The 22,446-nt window shown below is 47.4% G+C and overlaps 2 protein-coding genes and 1 pseudogene across 5 annotated transcripts in view; 1 reads left to right on the top strand and 2 right to left on the bottom strand.

Annotated features, from left to right (window-relative positions):
• The window catches only part of TMPRSS2 (transmembrane serine protease 2), a 36,316-nt gene extending 31,738 nt beyond the window's left edge, over window positions 1–4,578 (top strand). For both annotated transcript variants that reach the window (XM_077118955.1, XM_077118954.1), the window contains exons 12-14: window positions 1,688–1,830; window positions 2,984–3,136; window positions 4,477–4,578. In XM_077118955.1, coding sequence (XP_076975070.1) covers window positions 1,688–1,830; window positions 2,984–3,136; window positions 4,477–4,488 — 308 coding nt within the window. In that variant the 3' untranslated portion in view covers window positions 4,489–4,578. The remainder of the gene's footprint in view (window positions 1–1,687; window positions 1,831–2,983; window positions 3,137–4,476) is intronic.
• Window positions 4,579–10,914: 6,336 nt separating this feature from the next.
• LOC143647741 (isoamyl acetate-hydrolyzing esterase 1 homolog pseudogene) lies at window positions 10,915–11,616 on the bottom strand (annotated as a pseudogene).
• A 113-nt stretch (window positions 11,617–11,729) lies between these two features.
• The window catches only part of LOC143648669 (interferon-induced GTP-binding protein Mx1-like), a 37,575-nt gene continuing 26,858 nt past the window's right edge, over window positions 11,730–22,446 (bottom strand). For all 3 annotated transcript variants that reach the window (XM_077118959.1, XM_077118957.1, XM_077118958.1), the window contains exons 11-15: window positions 22,253–22,394; window positions 17,502–17,660; window positions 16,212–16,288; window positions 14,794–15,042; window positions 11,730–12,396 (exon numbers count right to left, since the gene is read on the bottom strand). In XM_077118959.1, coding sequence (XP_076975074.1) covers window positions 12,166–12,396; window positions 14,794–15,042; window positions 16,212–16,288; window positions 17,502–17,660; window positions 22,253–22,394 — 858 coding nt within the window. In that variant the 3' untranslated portion in view covers window positions 11,730–12,165. The remainder of the gene's footprint in view (window positions 12,397–14,793; window positions 15,043–16,211; window positions 16,289–17,501; window positions 17,661–22,252; window positions 22,395–22,446) is intronic.

Genomic DNA, 22,446 nt, shown 5'->3' with positions numbered 1-22,446 from the left:
GCCTCCAAAGCTTTGTCCAGTCAGTCACTGTTACCTGGTAGTGGTGCAAGGGATACACATGTCCCTGGCGTAGGCAGGTTCCTTAAGGTACAATTTGCATTCATTTCAGCTAATATCTCTCAAATGAAGGGATCCTGGTTGTTTCATTTTTATGGAGGATTGAAAGTGCTTGGTAGTACGAAGAATTATTTGATAATGTTGTTTCCAACCTTCTACTTCCAAAAAGCATTTAGGGCATACACATAGCAACTCCTTTAAAAGACATAGGAAGGACAAGGGCTGGGTGATTTGGGTGAGTGTTGGGGGAGGGGTGGTGGTAGGTGTCCTGGCCTCTGGTCTCCAGCCAGCTGAGCCTTGTGGTTGAGTGGGGCTTTCATAGCAGCCAAGATGAAAGGAAACGTCATTCTCTTATTTCCTTGACAAATATTTGGAGAGCACCTCATATCGGCTGGGCTCCCGAGATGCCAGGACTGCAGCCATGAACAAACAACACCATCACCTCTGCCCTCCTCTAGGTCTTGTGATTGGATGGATGTCTGGGGCCTGGGGTGGTCAGACAGATGGAGAAATAGATAACTGGAGTTGCTATTTTCACATAGTGGAGGGCTGCTTACTTTGAAGGGTGGTCAGAGAAGCTTCTCGGAAGAGGTGGCATTTGAGCTGAGACTGGAATGATAATGTTGAAGGAACAGAAAGACAGTGAAGCCAGGGCATAGGACATGGGGCTGAGACACTCGGACCAGTCCATGTAGGACCTTATAGGCTGGGGTGGGGACTCTGGCTTCTATCCTGAGTGAAATAGCAAGTGGTCAGGAGGTTTAAAGTGGGGGAGTGACGGCCCCTGTTTCTAAAATATGGATGATGGCTGTGTGGGGAGTGTTGGAGGAGAGCAAGAGTAGGAGGAGGCCAGTAGTGAGGGGGCCATGGCTGAGGTTCCCTTGGGACAAGATGGCAGCTCAGACCAAGATGGCGGGCATGAGGTAGACCAACAATGATGGATTTCAGGTGGAGCTTTGGTGATGGGTTGAATGGGAAAGGGGAGGGAGAGTGAGAAGTTGCACTTTTGAATTTGAGCACCAGGGCGTGTGGTGGTGCTGTTTTCCAAGATGAGGAAGCCTGGGTGGTGAGAGTTTGGGGGAGCAGAGTCTGTGATGAGGGCTTCTGGAAGCATGTTAGGTTTGGGGTGCCCAGCAGACATTCAAGTGGACGTAGCAAGGTGGAGGTGAAGAAGCACAGACAGCAAGTATAGACAAGGGTTTTGAGGAGTTGTAATGTGCAGGGACAGAATAGATGGAAGACCACTTGGGATCGAGAGGCTTGTTTGCCGTGGGGAATACAAGAGCTCATTGGGCATTCTCAGGGAAGGGCTGGTGAAGAGGGAGCCATAGAGGTGGGGAGAGGAGAAAATGGTTCCTAAGCATCAAGCCACCGGGTGGATGAGACAGGGCAGTTTAGGACACCAGTGGGCTTACTTAGCGCCAACGTCTGGAAGTCTCTTGAAACCGAGCTCTACAGCTATGATGAACCAAATCCCTTCCTGTTGCAAGGACAGCCCAGGTTTCCCAGGCGAGGGTGCGGGGTTCGGATGTGCTAATGAAGGAGGGTGGGGCACGGGCACCCCGAGAGTGCCCTGGGGGCTGACAGGAGGAGTCTCCCTGCTCCCCGACGCTTTGCCCTCTGTCCTCAGGGAAGACCTCGAACGTGCTGAATGCCGCCATGGTGCCCCTGATTGAGCCCTCGAAATGTAACAGCAAATCCGTCTACAATCACCTCATCACGCCCGCCATGATCTGCGCGGGCTACCTGCAGGGAAACATCGACTCCTGCCAGGTAACTGTGGTCTCTGCTGCCTCAGCTTCCCTTTTGGCCTTGTCTGGCTCCTGCTGAACCAACCAGGGCGAGCAGGGATCCCGAAAGAGGCAGGATTTTCCTGGGGTTCGTGGAGCCCCAGCTGGGATGAGGTGGGGGGCAGCCCTGACAAGTGGAGGCTGCTGACAGCACGAAAAGTACTTTGGGGGGAATGAAGCAAGTACGGCCAATAGACACCACTTGCCTCTGCTTCCTCTGAAAAAGCTTTGATTCGTTAAAAGTCTTGCAGAACAGAAATAAGTGCTTTGGCTATTGAAATATGAATGACAATTATTAGCTGACATAGACTGAAATTTATCACTGGGAAAGCCTCTTAGGGACTGTTCTAGTTTCCTAGCTGCCAGATTGCAATATACCAGAAACAGAATGGCTTTTAAAAAGGGGAATTTAATAAGTTGCTAGTTTATAGTTTTAAGGCTGAGAAAATGTCCCAATTAAAATAAGTCTATAGAAATGTCCAATCTAAGCCTTCCAGGGAAAGATACCTTGGTTCAAGAAGGCCAATGAAGTTCAGGGTTTCTCTCTCAAGTGAGAAGGCACATGGCGAACACAGTCAGAGCTTTTCTCTCAGCTGGAAGGGTACATGGCAAACACAGCATCATCTGCTAGCTTTCTCTCCTGGCTTCTGGTTTCATGAAGCTCCCAGGGAGGCGTTTTCCTTCTTCATCTCCAAAGGTCACTGGCTGGTGGACTCTCTGCTTCGTGGTGCTGCAGCATTCTCTGCTCTCTCCGAATCTCTCGCTTTTTTGAAAATGTTTCCTCTTATATAGGACTCCAGTAAACTAATCAAGACCCACCCAAATGGGTGGAGACACATATCCATCTAATCCAGTTTAACAACCACTCTTGACTGTGGTTGTTAGATCATCTCCAGGGAGGTGATCTAATTACAGTTTCAAACATACAATACTGAATAGCGAGTAGAAGAAATGGCTGCCTTTACAAAAGGGGATTAGGATTAAAACACGGCTTTTCCAGGGTACATACATCCTTTCAAACCAGCACAGGGGCTAAATATTTCCCAGATGTTCTCCCCAGGGGAGCTCACCCCTACCGCTCATGGAGATAAGAAAGGCACTAGCCAAGTCTCTGCTCTTTGTGACTTGTCCCTCAGGGTGACAGTGGAGGCCCTCTGGTCACTTGGAAGAACAGCATCTGGTGGCTGATCGGGGACACAAGTTGGGGATCCGGCTGTGCCAAGCCTAACAGGCCTGGGGTGTATGGAAATATGACAGTATTTATCGACTGGATTTACCAGCAGATGCGGGTGAGTCTCTCGTTCTTCTGACTGAGTTCGCTGGCCCACTGCATCTCAGTCCAGAGCCCCAGGCAGTGTGGCCCCACTACCAAGAAGCTGCCTGCTGGCCACCATGGGCTGGGGGCTTTGACGTATCATGGTCAGCATCGCCTTCTCCATCCCCACTCTGCCGCTGCCCAGTATCACTTGTGTCATGGTCAGCGGTGCTTGGATGAAGGCATCTGGGACGCAGCTTTCCAGGGTCTGGAGCTAACCGCACATGGGTCACCGTGCCTGCCCCCCGCCCCCTCCCCCCCCCCCCCCACTTCAATCCTTTAAGTGGTGTTTGGGCTATGGTCATTCTAACTTTTTATTTGGAAGGGGCTGTCAATAATACGGGGTAGGGAGATGGAACTATCTGATGTTCTGGAGAGGCTGGGCCCTTTAGGTTTCAGGACTTATCTGGACCAGGGACCCATCTGGAGGTTGTAGGTTTCTGGAAAGTTACTCTAGTGCATGGAATGGGAAATACATTCCATTTTTGGGGGTGGGGGCCGAGGAGGGGAGAGACCCCTGGGTTCCTCCGTGATCCTAACCCACACCTCTCCTTGGCACTTCCCGTTTCTTGGGTGGGAACCGAATCTCTTCTCTCCCTCGCAGAGTCCTCAGGACCAGCACTCTGCAGAGCAAGTGTTCTGTCTTTTCCCTTTTAAGTAGCCAAAGGTGCCCAGTTTATTGAGGGAGGGGCAGAACCAGAGGACATTGTCCCAAAGGTCTGGCCTGTGTCTTCCTCAAATAAACCAGAGGACCCAGTGTCTTCAGATGACCCTTCGTGCCAGCCCTTTGGGAGCCTGGCCACTGGTGGGAAGTGGAGAATCCCAGCTTTCCTGTCAGGGCTGGTGGCCAGGAGGGCAAGACATTCCAGTTACTTCAAGGCGGGTCTAGCCAGGCGAAGGGGTGGACTGTCTCCAGTGCAGGAGAGAACGAGACAATAGTGGCTTAGGGGACTGCAAGGTCAGAGCAGTGAGTGGCCGGAGAATGGTGGGGTGGAAAGCAGGGACTCACCACTAATTGATGTAGTTCAGTTGCCAAAGTCAAGCTTGATTTTTCTAGCAAAAGGCTTGTGCCCCAACTTTGCTAAATGATTCGGCCCTCCACATGCCCCATTCTCCTTGGTACCTCCTCTTCACAAAGCAGCACTCTCCCTGGGGGCCCATTCCCCAACACTGACTTTCACACTGTAGGAAAAAGAGCCCTTATCCTGACAAGCTTGCTGATTTGGTTTATAAATGCCTCATGTCAATCTAGGGAAAAAAACATTGTTTTTTGCTTTAAGAAAATAACACTTTTCTTTTTTCCTTTCTGAACAGGCAAACAGCTAATCTAGTCATCCTGTGTCCTTGAAACCACTTCCTCAGAAAATGAAGGGGCAGATTTTTCATTCCCTCTGCATTATATGTTTTTAAAAATGATTCAAAGGTCCTTTCATTTTTATGAAATAGTGTACTTCTCTGACTTTGGCACTTTCCATGGTCTGTGCTGGCCACAGTTGCGGCCCGTTGGTCTGGGCTTGACTCTTTTGACTCTTTGCCTTGTCAGAGAGAGGTGACCAGGACTGGCTGGGCCAGGGGGGCAGCAGGTAGAGGCCACCTCATTGCATTCCTGCTGATGAACTTGGAGATGGTGACTCAACTGCAGGATGGCTTGAGATGGAAAGAGAAATGGACATGCTGGAGAAATCGGGGTGGGGGGACCCTCAGGCCTGTGCTCACCAAGGGTACTTGCTGACCATCTTAGTGCCTTCTTAGCAACTCCAGACATGGCTGGAAAGGAAGGGACCTGTCCCTCATGAGCGATGACCTTGACCCTTGTAAGGGCATCACATGCCTTTTTCTTCTTCCTGGGGTGAGTGTGGGCAGAGCCCGTGGAGTAAGGGCAGCCACTGCGCAGAGTCCCCACGCGAGCCCGCATACTGTCCTCTGCTGGGCCCCAGCCTGCGTGTTGCCGAGCAGGGCTCTGGGGCTGCAGAGCCAGCCTCCTCCCTCGCCCCCCTCCTGGCTGCCTCGGAGAGATCCTCAGAAAAGTGCAGAGGCGGGGCGTCCCACGGTCCTCCTCATGCCCGCTTATCCCGTGGGGATGGAGGTGACCTGGGCCAGCCAGGGACCCGCAGTTAAGGATGCACTGTTTCCACGCACCGGCTCTGCATCTTGCTACCTCGCTGCCCCCGTGGAGGTGGGAGCGATCCACCTCCATCGGGCTCTCTGATGAAACTGCCGCCCTTGTGCGGGGTGGGCACGGTGATGTGTTTGTTCTCAAAGTGACTGTGTGGAGAAGAACCACGTGTGCTTGTGACAAACAAGAGGGGTGCCCTCTGGACCCCCGGTGGACTCCCCCGGCCCCTCTGGATCACCGCGGAGTGGGAAGCTGCAGTGTTTTTGCGGGGGTCCCCGCCGCCTCTGCGAGAACACCATCGGCAGGGGGCAGGGACACCGCAGCGATTCCCCTGCTGGATTTAGCCTCGGGCGGAAGGTTGTGACAATCCCATTTGCCCGAGGCCTCTCCCCCACGCGCCCCAATCCCAGGGACCCTGCAGACTCGCCGCGCCCCAAGGTGCGCCGTCCCCAAGCCAGACTTTAAGAAAGGGCGCCACGGCGAACGGGTGTTTCTTCTTTTGTGTGTTTTTATTTATGTGACCAACTGTTTGTCTTCTGTCTCATGTCTTTTTTTAAACTGTGACATTCCGTTGTGAAATGCCATGCAAATAAATGATGCAATTTTGTTTTCCGAATATTTCCCGAGTCTTTGGAGTTCTGCACGGGGAGAGCGTCTGAGTTTCCTTGTAGGGCCACGACATTGCTGGGTTGCTGTGGGGCTGGGGGGGGGGGGGTGAGGGTGCTGGGTGGAGGGCGCAGCTGAGGGGGCGTGGGGGCTGGACGGACCCCGCCCTCTGCATGGTCCCATCCCTCCCCCAGCCCTGTCCTGCTGGAGGTGCCCCGCAGTACTCTGGAATGGACATCTTCTACAGCCCAGAGGACCAGCTGTCTTCTAGAACTTTCTGCCCAGCGTCCCGTGTGTCTTCAGGCCCAGCCTGCCCAAGGGATTCCTGCAGCTGCATCCTCAAGTGTGCTTCTCACCCTTCCCTATAATTATGACCATGGGTGAGAGGCAACGCTTAGGGCACTTTATTCCCTGCTCGAGGACAGAAATCAATTCTTCTCCATCCCCAAATCTAATCTTGTATATGACACAAGATTGCAGGAAAAAAAATTAAATTGACTGAATTAAATTAGAATCACTTTTCCTTCTATAAATTAGCGATTAAAGATGTAGGAAATGAAATTTAAAAGTGGCAGCAAATATATCTACTTTAAAATTATCAAATTCCTACAAACAATATAAATAATCCAAGATCCCATCATAAAAAATATATTAATATTTTTAAGGACTAGAAATCAGCCATAAATAATTTGAAGAATGTAAACTGTGTATCAGATTAAAATGGTGTATGGAGTCGTATGTCAAAATGTGTTAAAAATATGGAAAAAAAAGTGTAATAAGTAAAAAATCTCCAATATTTTTTTGGTTAGACAATAACACCAAAATACACCTAAGATGCCCACCAGAGCAAGGCAGTTGACATTCTTTTTAGTTATCAATGTCCTAGTGCAGTTACCTTGGGAAAAGATCGTACTTTTGGTTGAGGCTGATTTCATGGAAAAGATCTAGACAGAGGGCTAAGAGAAGTCTCTGGAAATACATTTTTAAAAACTTTTTATTGTATAATATAACATCTATACAAAACAAAGAAAGAAAAAAGCTAAAGTTTTCAAAGCACTCTTCAACCAGTAGTTACAGGGCAGATCCCAGAGTCTGTCATGGGCTCCCCTACGATCCACTCAGGTTTTTCCTTCTAGCTGCTCCAGAATAGAGGAGGCTAGAAGGAATATATTTTTATCATCACAATAGAATTTTTTTTGTGTGTGAAAAATAACATATATACAAAAAAGCAATAAATTTCAAAGCACAGCACCACAATTAGTTGTAGAACAGATGCCAGAACTTGACATGGGTTACAATTCCACAATTTTAGGTTTTTACTTCTAGCTGCTCTAAGATACTAGAGACTAAAAGAGATACCAACTTAGTGATTCAGCATTCATCTTCATTTGTTAAATCCTATCTTCTCTGTATAACTCCACCATCACCTTTGATCTTTCTGTCCCTCTCTTTAGGGGTGTTTGGGCTACCGCCATTCAAACTTTTTCATGTTGGAGGCTCGGTCAATAATACGGGGTAGGAAGATGGAACTAGCTGATGTTCTGGAAAGACTGGGCTCTCTAGGTTTCAGGGTTTATCTGGACCAGGGGCCCATCCGGAGGTTGTAGGTTTCTGGAAAGTTACTCTAGTACATGGAATGGGAAACATATTTTTGTATTTAAAGATTTCTAAAACACATAAGTTAATTCCCTTAGCTTAATATAAATTAACCCCCTTAATAGAAATAAATGCTAATGAATGAGAACATTAAGTATCACCACCAGTGTGTACTTTGTGACAATCATTTTGTGGCTCCCGGCAGCTAGGTGGGTGAGTCCAGGCATTGAGGAACTCCCTTGGTCCGTCCGCCTCTCACCAAGGGAAAGGGGTTGGTCCTACCCAGAAGTCACCCATGAGCTCCTGGTCTGTTCCCAGCTCTTTCCGGCTCTCCTGTGGCTTACCTGCTTAGCTCCAATTTCAGAGCCTTTCCCCCACTGGCCAAAGCTATCTCGTGAGACATAAAGAGTCATTCACCCCTGGCTGGAGTTAAATCTTGCAGCCCATGGCCACAGCACTTTGCTGCTTCAGACACACGGAGTGGGAAATAACCTAATATGACATGGCTCTCACTTTTCTCGTGCACCCAGTGTTTGAAGACAAGTTCTGGAATTTATGCTACTTCTAAAGTAATGTAAAAAAAAAAAGTAATGTAATGAATACCATCACTTAAAATGAACAAATACTAGTGTTTGCACCTTGGTGCTTGCTAGAGCCATCCACTCTACTGCGGTGAAAGAGGCTCATCTAGTGACAACAGGAAAGTCCATTCTGCTACTGGGACTGTTGGATATATTTTCCCTTGGAGGTAAAATAAAGAGGAATCTGACAAACTCAAAGTGAAGGCTGGTGTACCTTTTTGTTTCTTGTATGTCTGCCTTGTAGAGGATTTGCCAGAGAGGGGAAATTCCCTTTCTCTGAAAACAAGAACTGATGTTCAGGAGAGGTTTCTGGCTGGCTGGCTGCCTGGTTGATTGGTTGGCTGGCTGACTGGTTGGCTGGTTAACTAGCTGGCTGGTTGGTTGGCTGGTTGGTTGTTTGGTTGGCTGGTTAACTAGCTGGCTGGTTGATTGGTTGGCTGGCTGATTGGTTGGCCAGCTGGTTGTTGGTTGGCTGGTTAATTAGCTGGCTGATTGGTTGGCTGGTTAACTAGCTGGCTGGTTGGTTGGCTGGTTGGTTGTTTGGTTGGCTGGTTAACTAGCTGGCTGGTTGGTTGGTTGTTTGGCTGGTTAACTAGCTGGCTGGTTGGTTGGCTGGTTGGTTGTTTGGTTGGCTGGTTAACTAGCTGGCTGATTGGTTGTTTGGTTGGCTGGCTGGTTAACTAGCTGGCTGGTTGATTGGCTGGCTGGCTGATTGGTTGTTTGGTTGGCTGGCTGGTTAACTAGCTGGCTGGTTGATTGGCTGGCTGGTTGTGGTTTTTTGGCACAAGGACAGTAAGAAAGACATATGCTAAGGATTCTTAGAATATATTCACGATTCCAGGAAGTCCTTTAAACAAGTCTTTATGCCAAGCGCCCCCTACTCCCCATTCCTCTCCCCAGCATTGTATATTAAACACCTGCAGCATATCAGGTCCTGTGTTTTGGAAAACTGAGGCTTTCTATCTCAGCCCATTCGAACCTCTCCAGTTCCTCTCCTGATTCTGCCCCGGGCTCATGCCTGCTGCTGAGGGTCACTGAGCCTCAGGCCAGCCTGGAGGTAGCAACCCCCAGGAGACGTTATTGATACTTCAGTCTATGCTCCCTTAAGCCAGTGTACAGAGCAAACAGCATGGCCCAGAGATGCAGACGTTGGGCTTGGTGTTGCCTGTCAAGTGTCAGTGTGGGGAGGGGCGTGGAGGGCAGGGCGGCCGCCTAGTGCGTGCCTGAGCCCCACACCCCCACTGTAAGAGAAGGCATCACCCAAGTGCTCTCAGGCTTGCTCTGAGTTTCTAAAAATTCCAATGAGGTTGGACATGTGGCAGGAGGAACAGGGTCTTCTCCCCCATAGATGGCTATTGTTGGGGCTGAAAGGAAAGTGACTACCAGTTCCTGGGTGAGTCCCTGGCAGGTTCATTGCCCCCAGGTAAAATCTTTCCTCTAGAGTACCCAGTATCTGCTTTCGTTCTCCATCCTCTCCTGGTATCTCCGGGAAGACTGCAATGCCATCAAAAAAGATTCCTGTGAGACACATTTGTCACTGTTGTTTCTGGTCCCCACAGAAGCTTGCTGTCCGTGGAAGGTAGCTGGGGTCAAGGGAGAAGTTCCTCAGGCCTGCCACCAGGTGGCACCAGCATGCCTGAAGGCAGTAGCTTCTCAGACAGCAGAAGGAGAGACTCTAGGCTGGATCTAGTCAAGGGCGGTACAGCCAGGACTGAATCGGGAACCCCTGCGCCACCTGCCACCCTTATTGCATCCTTGCAAACAAAAGGCCATGTGCATGTCAGTAGGGTCTTCCCTTTACGCACGGGGCAAACTGACCTGGTCCAGCTTTCTGTGTCAACTTCTGAGTCCACTTTCAGGTGAGCCCTTCCCATCTGGGAGAGCAGTCACCGCCTCAAGTGGGCGTTGATCTGCACTTGTTGAATGCCTGTTGTTCTCCTGGTACCCTCTCTTAGAAATAAATTCCAAATGGTTCCGAAGGAGTAAGGATCACAGAGTTGGAAGGGTCAAAGGGGCGTGGAGGCAGAGGGCAGTGCAGCCACAGAACCCCCTCCCTGGCTTAGCCTGGCGCCCTCCCTGCAGAGCTTACAGCTTTGGAGGTGGCCATTCCATTTCTGGACATCGGGGAAAGAACCTTCCCCCACTCCCTCTCTCTTCACCGGACCAGCACACACCTCCTCCCGGCCCATGTTTCCAGCAGCCCTTCCAATGATCCCCAAGCCTTCTCTGTTCGAGGCGCAGAACTTGCAAGCCTTCAACATGGCACCAGGCCTTCTCAGCCCTGCCCCTCCCCAGCCCCCTTGCTCCATTTCCTGTCCTGTTCCCCCAGGGCCTGGGGCGGGGTGGGGGGCACCAGGGCAGCAGCTCAGAGCTGTGGCTCTCAGAGGGCCAGGGTTAGGGTGCTTGAGTCTCCCCCCCCCTGATTAGACCAAAGAGATCCTGAAGTCTGGGCTTTTCTCCTGCAGGTCAATTCCTGGTAAGTTTTCTGTCTTTTCTTGTTTCATACCATTCCTCCTGCCAGGGCATTTGCATGGAAAATCCTCCTGGGCAAGTAGCTTTCGACTTATTATTTTAACTACCTTCCAGGTACCCAAGGACAAAACAACGCTTGGTTGGCACACAGCATCAACAATGTCATTTGGTTCTCATTATTATTATGTTTTTAGTACAAAGCTTTCCTGAAAAATTGTAATGCTTTTATTAAATATCGGTGGCAAATGTTAGCTTTTTCGGCTCAGAGCCTTAAACAAAGTTCTAAGCTTTAGAAAAAAGTGTTCTCTGACCAACCATCTTTGTGTCGTGGCAACTTCATGTTCTGTAAATTAATGGTCAAACTTGACTGTCTGTGATTAACTAATGGTCCTCATTTCCCAGAAGACTTAGTTTGGGTTTTGCTTCTATATATCTCACCAGTAGGGAAGAAGCAAAGGCAGGGATGCAACCTTCTCTATCAAAGGCCAGAGATGTGAGAACAAAAATTCATTTCCCTTTGGTGATAAATGTAGTCCGTGGACAGAAAGGCAGAAAACTCCTGACTCTCCTTTTGCATCAGGGCCCAACGGTCAAGTGCCTCAGACCCCATCTCAGGCCACCTGTAAGCAGGCACCGGCATTTTCACCAACAACCAAGCCCAGGTGATGTAACTTGCAGCCTGGCATGCTACCCTCCACCTTTTCCAAGCCGCTTCACAAAGCAGGGGCTGCGGGATGAGAAGAACTCTATTCACAGGGACGCCCAAGGCCTCACTACTGCACTGCACCTCAAAGTGAGCTTGCAGCATGCTCATCCAGCGGGGTGTGCTGTTCAGGAGTCTCATCTTCTAAAGCACCGTTGTTGGCACCAAAGGAAAATTGTAAGTGCCACTGGGCTTTCCAAATTGCCTCCTTTCCTGACAAATCGTGGAAGGATGGTTTTGGCCCATCTGGTACTGTAAACCGAACATCATGATTCAGACCATCACGTCTGCTGGGAGCTGGAGCCTCGGAAGAGCAGCCCAGGGAGTTCGGGCAGTGCCACGGCCGCGCCCTTTGTCACTGCTTTACCCTTGTCCCCCATTTCCCTTCTACCTCTTGAAATGCCAGACCACATTCTTTTGCTGGGAACTAGTGCCACTGGGTCCTACCTACTGCTATTTTCTCCCCCCAAAAAACACTCAAATCAGAGAAACATCAGGTGGGAACAAGTTTATTACAAATCTATGAACTCTGGCCCCCGACAGCCTTATCTATGCATAATGCCTGTGCCCCTACAACTTTGGGTGTGTTGAAAGAACCCCACAAAACCCAGAAATAATCCTACCACACTCAGCACGGGTTGGTCTCTGATAAAGACAGGGAGAAGGCGGTTCAGAGAGGAAGGGCAGTTGCAAAGACTGAAAATGTTTCCTACTCAGGAATGCAGGATCATTCAGCCCGTCTAGAGCACACGTCTCCTAAGGGTGGACTGCAGCTGCTAATGCGTGAAATCAGGTTGCTGCTGACGGGCGGACCCGCGGGCAGCGGCCAAGGCTGCGGCTCAGCAGCGCTCCCGAATCCGCAGGGCAGTGGGCTCGGCCGCGCTCAGGGGAACCTGCGGAGGGCCCCCCGCCCCCACTTCCTGGGCCCCTCACCCCGGGAACTTGGCCAGGCGCCGCCGGGCCTGGCTCAGCCGCTGCAGCCGCTCCTTCAGGAACCGCCGCTTGTCGCTGGTGTCACTGCGCTCCTTCAGGAGCCAGCCGTAGGACTCCTTGTCCTGCAGAAGCTGCAGCATACCTTTCCGCAGCTGCTGGCCGTACCTCTGGAGGACGAAGAACTGAACCGTCAGGGGGATGTGGCTGGAGATGCGGCTGCTGGCCTCCTGGAAGGAAAGGACAAGGCACGGTAGGGCAGGGTGGGGGCAGGGTGCAGACAGCACCCCAACTTCAAGGCGCCAGGCCAGCCTGGGCTCTGTCTTCCCTCCCACCTTCCCTGGCTATGAACTGGTTCCTTCTGATGGAACAGGGTGACCAAAATGCACTGACAGACGTCTACATTTTAAAATTATTTACAACTCTGTAGAAAAAGCTCTTATGGCTTCTTCGTCTTCTTTTTAATCAGCATTCTTATTACTTAGCAGAAATGAAGCTTCAGAAGGGGCCTCTGCCTCGCGGGCATGTAGAAAGTCTGTTTTCACCCTGCGCCTCTCCCTCCCTCTCCCCAAGCCATTCAGGAGTGAAAACTTTCTCAAGATACTGATTGCATACTTTGGGCAAGTTATCTGACCTCTCCCAGCCTCAGTTTCCTTCTCTATAAAATAGGGCTACTATTAGTACTTTTCCTCAGGTGATTTGTTCAAAAGATGACATGAGTTAAAGGAGAAAATTAAGTACTTGGTGGATGTCAATGGTGAGATGGAAAGTACGTTGAGGAGCCGGGGCTGGCCACCAAATGCATGGGGAAGGCAGGAGAGAAGGAACGGACTGGCCAACAGAAGGAACTTGAGAACAAAGAAGAGGGAAGCCATGTGCGTGGCCCCAGAAGGGACACAAAGTTGAAAGGGGTGGCTTCTGTCTGGAGACCATCAGGCGTCCAAAATATCTTTTGAGACTTTGGGTACAAACACTGTTAGAGAAATCATTTTCTTATCCTGAGAATCATTCCCAGACATCCAGTCTGACAACTGAGAGTGACCCAAGCCCACAGTTTAGGAGAAAGTAGGAGGTATGCGGTCTGCAGCCTCAGAGCCAGGGGGAGGGCCACCCAAAGTGGGGGAGGGGCGGCAGGCAGAAGCCACACTGGAGGAGCGGACGGAAGGAGTGGAGGGCCGGGAGGGCAGGGGCAGGAAATCCCAGACAGGGAGATGGAAAGATGGAAAATACTTTGATCCATCCTTTCCGGGACAAGGAGTGTGGTAAAAATCCTTCCTGGCATGGCTGGGTTTGGGGGGAAAAAAACAACTCTTCTGCAGACAAAGTTTGGAAAGTATGTGAGTTAATAGGGCTTCTGGAGTGGGTAGTACTTATTGATATAAAGCAGGTGCTATCCTTTCCTCAGCAGCCTCACTTCTAGCCATTTATCCCCTAGATGTATGATGTTGGGACAAGCCTGTCCTCAGCAGCACCCCTTGTGCTAGCAGAAGACTGGAAACAAACTACATCCGTTCCCAGGGATTGGTCTGGCATCCTACATGGCTGCTGCTGCCAAGAACGAGGCCACACTACATGAACTGAAATGGAACAATCCCCAAGGTACAGAGCAGGAGGTATACTGTGCTCCATTTGTGTGGAATCAGTGAAGCTGCACATATGGAGGTATGCAAATAAAGTCCCTCTTGGATCAAAGAAATTGGAGATGGCCAACTCTGGGGAGTGAGAGACAGGACTGGGGATGGGGTGTGGTGGATACTTACTTTTCACAGCCTACCTATGGGATTCTGCACCTGTGCAGGCATTACCTATTCTAGAAGGTAACTGCTTGCCCTGTGAGGTCATGTGACCAGGCACATCTCATCTGCAGCATTCGCAGCTGCACGCTCTTATCTCGTCCTCAGCTGGATTCGTGTGCCCTGCCTGGAGCCCGGAGGGATGTGAGTTTGACACTTGCCACTCCAGGTGTGTTCCCCCGTCAGCAGTTTGGGCACCCCCCGGAGCCTGCTGGAAATGTGGAACTGCAGGCCCAGCCCCACACCTGCAATCACAATCTGCTTTTCAACAAGATCCCTGGTAGTTTGTATGCACGTTTGAGCTCGAGCAGCACTGGTTTAAAGCAGCCAAGTGGTGAAATGAAGGAGCTATCTGGTAAGCCAGGTGATTAGGATTTGCTTTCCCAGTCCAGACCGGTCCAGTATGACAAGAGCTCGAACTGAGGAGTACCCTCGTCCCTGGGAGGAATTAGACTCCCGTCCACATTGTGTGAAACGGGCTGCAGCCTGCAGAGGGGACTAGAGGAGGCAGCTTCCATTCGGTGAGGGGCTACTGCGCTTGGACCCTGCACTTGTCTCAGTGACAACTCACAAGAACCCTCTTTCCATTTTACAGAGAAGCAAGCGGAGGCTCAGGGAGGCCTGGGAACTTGGCCAGAGAAACACAGACACAACCAGACACCGCCTCCCACCACAGCTGCTGAGGCCGAGCGGCTTCTACGGAGGCTGACAAAGGGCTGAAGGTGGAGCTGGCAGGTGTTCACGCACAGAGACAACGGGACTGATGAGAGAAGCACTGAGAAGCGAAGAAAACACAATGGAAGCCGCCATTCTAAGAGACATTTGCAAGCCCACCTGTCTGTAGGCCGTCAGGTGCTGAAAGATTTCAGCCATGGAGAACTCGGCTGTAGACTCGTGGCTGAGGACCTCAAAGCCTGATCTCTTGTTCTTCTTTTCTTCTTCGGCTTCCTGCTCTCTGACCTTCTTTAACGCCCCTCTATACTCTCTATCCTGGCAATAGACAATCTGCTCCATCTCGAAGTGAAGTCGGATCGACTTCTCAGCTTCTATTTCTTGTTCTGATTTAATGTCTTCAATTTTGGACTATGGTAAAAGAGAAACATTTAGGTTTTCCTCAGGAAACAAATGCTTGGATCATTAGGAAAATAAATATAATCTGAAAGTTCCACAAATATCAGGGTATCCATTTTGAATGAAAGTTACACACGACCTTGGAATGTTTTCCCCATACCTGGCTGAGACTCAAAGCACCCCGAGGCCTGAGCCACCCTGCGGCCGAAACCATCGCCCCAGGTCCCCAGGACCTGGGAATCTGTATGGGCTCTGTTCTCGGGCCTGCCCGCTCAGATTCCTTCTCCTCTCCTTCATGGGCTTTTTACACCTATGGTAAGGAGTGTTATGTCCACTAGAGAATTCACACGGGTGAGAAGGGAAGAGAAACTGAAGTCAGTCAAACTTGATACTCTTCATACTCCTGCAGCGACAGAACAAGCTGCCAGAATCCACGGAAGAGGCTTCCGAGAAGATCCCATGTGCTTCTGGCCTCCCCACGATGCCCAGTGGCATCCTGGCACTGCCCTCTATGCTCATGACCACGACTCTCCAGGGCAGGGATTACTGGCCCCATTTTACAGATATGGAAATGGAGGGCTGGGGAGCCCGTTTTTCAGCGGGTGGCTCAGTCTGATCTTTTGGCTACCTCCCCCCACCCCCCGGCCCAGAAGGTCTCATTTCCTTTTGGCTCTTTTTCTTCTCCTTGAACCAAACCGTTCTCATAGTGGGCTTCCTCAGGGAGTTTCTGGATTGGACGATTAGTTTCTCCATTAGTTATGGCTCTTTTGTTCCTATAGCTTCAAATATTTTATTTCTAAATTCTCTCTGTATCTCTCTCTCTCTTCTCTCATTGCTTTTAACCAGACATCACTGGTGATATCGTTAGTAAGATTCCAACGCGAATAGAACCCTAGTTAAACCACAGACTATGGTTAATAGTACAATTATTAAAATCATCAATTGTAACAAATGTACCACACCAATGCAAGGGGCTAATCATAGGGGCGTGTATGGGAACTCCACATGTTATACACAAGTTTTCTGTAAACTTACAACTTCTCTAATAAAATAAAAGATTCAGTTATATTTGCTTCTCCAAAAACACAATGGGGAGATGATGTTGAAATGGTCTTAATCCAAGAAATTTATTTTATTGTACCAGGCTTAATTTTTTAAAAAAGTAACAGTACATTGGTTACCTTGGCTGTTCTGTAGAGGTTAAAAAATTCATCAAAGTGTTTTTTCGAAACATCTACAAAGGCACGTTGGACCAATTCTGATGAAAGAAAGAAAGTTCATTAATGGTGGAAATATTTATTGTCTTCATACACTGCAAACTAGAGGATAAATGGGAAGAAACTTCCCTCTCCCTCCCTCCTTTCCTTTTTTTCCACCCTTCTTTCCTACTAAAGGAAGTATGTGTATTGTTTTGTTCTGTGAACTTCGTATTTTTTTGATCAAGAACTCTCTGGAAGAATTTTTTTAAACTGAAATGTTCCCCAGAATATTTATTTGACGTTTCAAATTTTATTCCTCCCTTAAGGCATGATAAAGAATGTAATTTCCAGCAAACTGCAAACATATTAATAATTTAAATCAACTGCCACACTTCTCTTAAAGGTAGGGGTGGACTTTGAATGTTCACATTATCCATTTGAAAAAAGATATGTGAACAAGTTTTTAATTACATTAGAGAATGTATTATTTCTTTTTATTTTTGACACTCATATTTCCATTCCACTTCCTACAGAATTTCATCCTAATATAACATCCAGTTTCTAGGCTTGAAAGTCTTTCACTGACCCCCATATCTTTGACCAGAAGGTGTATATATATATAGGCTTTCAAAATCTCTTCAATGACTGTATGGCTCTAAATATTATAAATTTTCTTCTGGAATGAGTTGAGAGTGCACCATTGAACAAAATAACACAATGGCAGATTTTGGTATAAAATCATTAAGCTTGAAAAGTAAAATTTGTTGGAAAAAGTCTCTTAATGAGATATGTGGGACTGTTTCCCCACTCCTGCCATGAGCTCCGGGGTCTGTGAATATTATTTATGCTGAACTGAGACAGGATCCATTGAAGTTTGAACAAATGCAGGACCACTCAAGTTCAAGCAGAGATCTGTCAGCCCTGGGGAGCACAACTGGAAACCACGCAATACCATTTTTCAGAAACCACCCGAGTAAAGCACTTCCAGGAGAAGGGGAGGCCTACAGTGGCCAGTGCCGTGTCTCTCCCAGGCGGGCTGCTGGCAGGGGCTGCAGCAGTAAGGCCACCCTGGAGTCACAGCCCTTGCGAATGTTCTAGACACTTCTACAACACACAGGCATTGAATACGGGCCTCACTTCTTAGAGATTCTAAATAAACTGCGTTTGGAGCGTGTGAAGCAGCCGCAGAGGCAGAGCTGAGGACTCCGAGGCTGGGCAGCAGCTTCCCCTGCCCTGGAAATACCACGTCTGAATGTGAAGCCAAGAGCTCACCGGTCACCCTGTGGAGCATACTGACAGCAGGCTCTTCCAGTTCTCTGATTTGCTGTTTTATGATGGTCTCAAATGTCCTGTAATTCACAAATCCTGGCAGCTCTCTGCCACGATACTGATTTTCAAATTTCGAGATTTGCTGACATATACTTTTGTAGCCTGCAACAGAAAATGACAACCCTGAACGACTTCGCAGAACCGATCGGGCAGGTTTCCACACCCGGTAACATCCTGGACTTTCGGAAGCACAGAGCGGCAAGAGAAAAAGCAAATCTAGGGCGGTGCAACTGTGGCTGGGTGCAGAACCTGCTGTGCCAGAGACCTGGGTTCAATTCCTGGAGCCTGCCCATGCCCAATATATATATACCAAATCTAATCAAATTTGGTTTACAAATTGAAAAATATTCAGGGATTGCCATAAAGAAACAGATTTCAAGAAAACGTCCCTTGATCTTGTCAAGAATGCAAAAGCAGAATCAGGGTATTGTACCAGCATAAGACACATTCCTGAAAAGGTGTTTGAAGTTGAGATTTTGGAAATCGAATTTGATTTTTACTTGTGAAGCTGCACCAAGATATTTTATATTCCTCTCCCAGAGCCAAAAAAAATGGGAGACCCTGGCCACTAATTGTAATTGAACCAATTTCACAGCACCAATCCATGTGCCTTAGCCGAGTAGGAAGGAGCTATAGATTAAAGGGGATAATGGAATATCCAGGCATATAAAATCTTACTAATGTGAGATTACACTATAAACTCCAATTTTGGTTCTTTATACTTTTGTAATTCTTTTACCCTAACAAACTAGACTCTAGAGAAACATCCCCAGTCAGGGCTCTCTAAAGAAATTCAGAAAGGCCCTGGGTTTTCTTTTTGGGGAACTGAGTGGGAGTAGGGTCTGGGCATCCTCGTTCGCTTAGGAGATACTTTCCCCTTGGAAAGGTTTGTTGAGATTTAATTCACCAACTATAAAATTCACTTTTATTTATTTATTTATTATTTTTTTTTCATGGGCAGGCACCAGGAATCGAACCCGGGTCTCCGGCATGACAGGGGAGAATCCTGCCTGCTGAGCCAATGTGGCCCGCCTAAAATTCACTTTTAAATTATACAATTTAGTGTTGTTCTTTATCGTGTCCACAAAACCATGCAACCATCGCCACTATGTAATTTCAGAATATTTTTGTCAACGCCCCCCCAAAGAAACTTGAATCTATTAGCAATCACTCCCCATTCCTTCTCTTCCCGCAGACTTTTGGAATGTGGGGTGTTGGGCTTCTTCACTGAGCATAATGTTTTCGCGGCCCATCCAGACTGCAGCATCTGTCAGTACTTCATCCTTTTTTATGGCCGAATAGCATCCCATTGGATGGACACACCACGTTTTCTTTATCCATTCATCAGCTGATAGACATTCAAGTTGTTTCCAATTCGGGGCTATTATGAGTAATGCCAGTATAGACATTTGTGTACCAGTTTTTGGGTGGAAATATGTTTTCAGTTCTCTTGGGGATATACCTAGGAGTGGAACTCCTGAGTCATAGGGTAACTCTTAAGTTTAACTTTGTTAGGAACCACTAAACTGTTACCCAAAGCTGCTGCCCCATTTCACATTCCCACTAGCAGTCAAAGGATACCAATTTCTCCACATCCTCACCAACAACTTTTTTTTTTTTTTTTAGTGAACAATTTTTATTGAAGCCCTCAAAGATGAAAGAGGACAAAATGGTGAATTTGGTTACCATAACAGAAAATCTCACCTAACCGTACCATCATTCTACAGGAATGAACAAACCCAAACAATACAAAATTAGAATTCCTAAGTAATTGCTGCAAGTGGACGTAAATAAGTAATCATTTTATCATAGCCTTTCTTTAATCAAGAATCAATAAAGAAGGGAATTTACATGGTATAACAAAAGATATGTAAAACTTAATGAAAACGCAATTTTCTTAAATTTCTCACACATTTCTAAAGAGTGAAAAATGCACTTGAAATGATAAAATGACTTAGGCTGATTCTTTTTTTTTTATTGTGAACTGTTTTAACACCGCTTTACTCCCATGCATGGTATTCAAAAAGAACACAGCTTTTGAATTAGAAAAATCACTTTAGTTGAAATGAGGAATTAAGTACTGACATTGGGAAAAGGCTGGGGTTTCTTTTGAAAGGAATCTTCAAGTGCCAGTAGGTATAGAGAAAGAACACTAATTCTGGTCATATTTTCCCCTTACTGTTAAATATACAAACTATAATGCCTTTCAAAATAAAATTTCCACATAAGATAACTATAATAAGAAACATTCAAACCAGCAACTTAGAAAAACATTAAGCAAGAAATTTACTGGGCCAATAATTTAATTTGTGATTACTCAAACACTTGATTATGTATCTCCTGTTATAGAGCCCAGGTTCTCTCCCTGTGGTCCCTGCACAGCTAAGAAAGATTTAATTAGTTGTGCTATTCAGACAACCTTTGATAATTTCACTCATGGGAAATACATCTTGCAGTACACTGACACACCAAGCAGGAAGAGAAGGCAGGTGGTCTGGAGACAACTTAAATGGAAAAAAAAAAAAACCACAAAATTCAAAATTACCAGTTTGATAGGGGGAGAGGGGACCATTTATTTATTCTATTTTATTTTATTTTTTTTTACTTTTTTTATTCTTATTTCTTTTTTTGGCATGGGCAGGCACCGGGAATCGAACCCAGGTCTCTGGCATGGCAGGTGAGAACTCTGCCTGATGAGCCACCGTGGCCTGCCTACCTTTCTTTTTTTTAAACCAAAGGAATGCTGCACCCATTTCACTTAAGATTAGAAATCCATCTCCAGCACCTTTCACTGTCTTTTTTATTATAGCCACCTGAGTGGGTGTAAAATGACATCACATTATGGTTTTGAATTTGCATTTCCCTTGATGGCTAATTATGTTTAGCATCTTTTCATATGCTTTTGGCCACTTGTATATCTTCTTTGGAGAAATGTCTATTCCAAAAATTTGCCCATTAAAAAAATCGTGAATTTCTGGTTGCTGGCCCTAAGTACTTATCATAATAAGCTTGCTGAGAATTGCTGGAAGGTGAGGCTGGTCCTTTTCCTTGAGAAGAGAGAAAGGTCCTCTGAGAACACACCACCTGGCAAGTGCTGTGGACGGAATCACGCCCCGACAAATGCATGTTCAGGTTCTAAGCATCTCCCCCCATATGGAAACAGGATCTCTGAAGGTGTTACTAGTTAAGGTGAGGCCTAACTGAATCCGGTGGGCCTCAATCTAGCATGACCGGAGTCCTTACAAGCAAAAGAAATTTGGACACAGGTGGAGGGAGAGATTAAGTTATGGATGGCGGGCAGGCCACCACCGGAATGCAACAGACTTCAGAGAAAGTATGGCCCTTTCAACAACTTTGTCTAAGATTCTAGCCTCCAAAACTTTGAGGAAATCAATCCCTATGGTTTAAGCCAACTAGTCTATGTATGGCACACTGTCACCCAGACCTGGGAAACGAAGGCAGCAGGTGTTCAACCCTTTGGCCTCTGGACTAAGCAGTGGCAAGTGGTGTGGGGGTGGAGGACAGCTGGTAAGGGAACACCCTGGAAATGTGTGCATGGCTTCCTGAATGTCTTTCCACCAAGAAGCATTGTCATTTATCCTGTCTTGCCCTTGATGCCCTCTGCCATGGATCACAGATGTAGTCCAACAGCAAAAAAATTGTGTTTTCTCAAGTTCATTACTCAAAGCCATGGAGAACCACCAATCCTGAGCCTCAGGTCAGAAGACATAAAGTATGGTTCCCCATCAAGCTGGTTCAATAAAAACAAGTTACTTGAAACCTTCCTCGCCACCACAGCTTTATCACTGGTCAACATATGAGTTCCTTTAGGCTCTTGAAATATTTATAAAGAGGCCTGAGAGCACATTCTCTACCTTTTTTAGACTCTGGTGAATTTGAAGATACAAGCACGGTAAGTAGCATGATGTTTTATTTTCATTTCATCGCTGCCGCTACAGAGCCAGGAGGAGAAATTCGGGCTTCGAGACCTTGGCCCATTAACCAATATTGGGTTCAGGTATTTCAGTGGCAGAACCATTTGTAGCACTCTGAGTGTAATGCTGACTCACTATTGAGGGAGGGCTGGCTTTTCTAGAAGTTTATGATTGATGTGGGCTGATTAGTTTGCATTTTCTCTCTAGGTTTCCTCTGAAATCCATAATATACCCTTGCTGGCCTGAGGTCAGTGCAATGCTACAAAGCGAATATGCTGCTGCTTCTTTTTTTTTTTTTTTTTTTGCATGGCAGTTTTTAATAATTGTGAATGGAGATTAAACATGGTACTATAAGAATACTTAAAATAGAATTACAGGTCTGAATGGGGGAGGTTCAATGAGCAGATTATATATTGGCCGAGCCTTTTTCAGAATTTTTGAAGAGGCAATACATTAGAATCCCTGCCCAGTCTCTCCCTAAGCCAATCTGGCAGGTGAACTCACTGCCCTCCCACCACACGGGACATGACTCCTACAGGTGTAATTCTCCCTGGCAATATAGGACAGCACTCCCGGTTTGAGCCAGGGCTCAGCATCATGGGATTGAGAAAGTACAAATTTGCCTCTGACATGTAGCAGCCCTGTGGCTTTTGGGTCACCAGCTCCTTACTTTGGCCATCCCCACCAACTGTACCACCTCCTCCACCATCCTCCATCTCAATCCAAGACATCAGCTTTAAGTCAGCACTGTCCACTTACTTTTTTCGAAATTTTTTTCAATCACTATACTCCATTTGTGGAACTCGTTTCGGAGTTTGGTAAACAGGCGGCTCTCTTCTTCGCCTACTGATTCCTCCCCTTGTATTATGGCATTGATGTCCTCATTAAATGCATTGATTTTCTGTCAAGAAAGAAGAAAAGTCAGGATAAGTGGAGATGCTCAAGACACAAGT

This window comes from Tamandua tetradactyla, chromosome 10 (genome assembly GCF_023851605.1).
Source record: "Tamandua tetradactyla isolate mTamTet1 chromosome 10, mTamTet1.pri, whole genome shotgun sequence".
Classification (NCBI taxonomy): Eukaryota; Metazoa; Chordata; class Mammalia; order Pilosa; family Myrmecophagidae; genus Tamandua; species Tamandua tetradactyla.
This window is presented reverse-complemented; position numbering and strand designations above follow the sequence as displayed.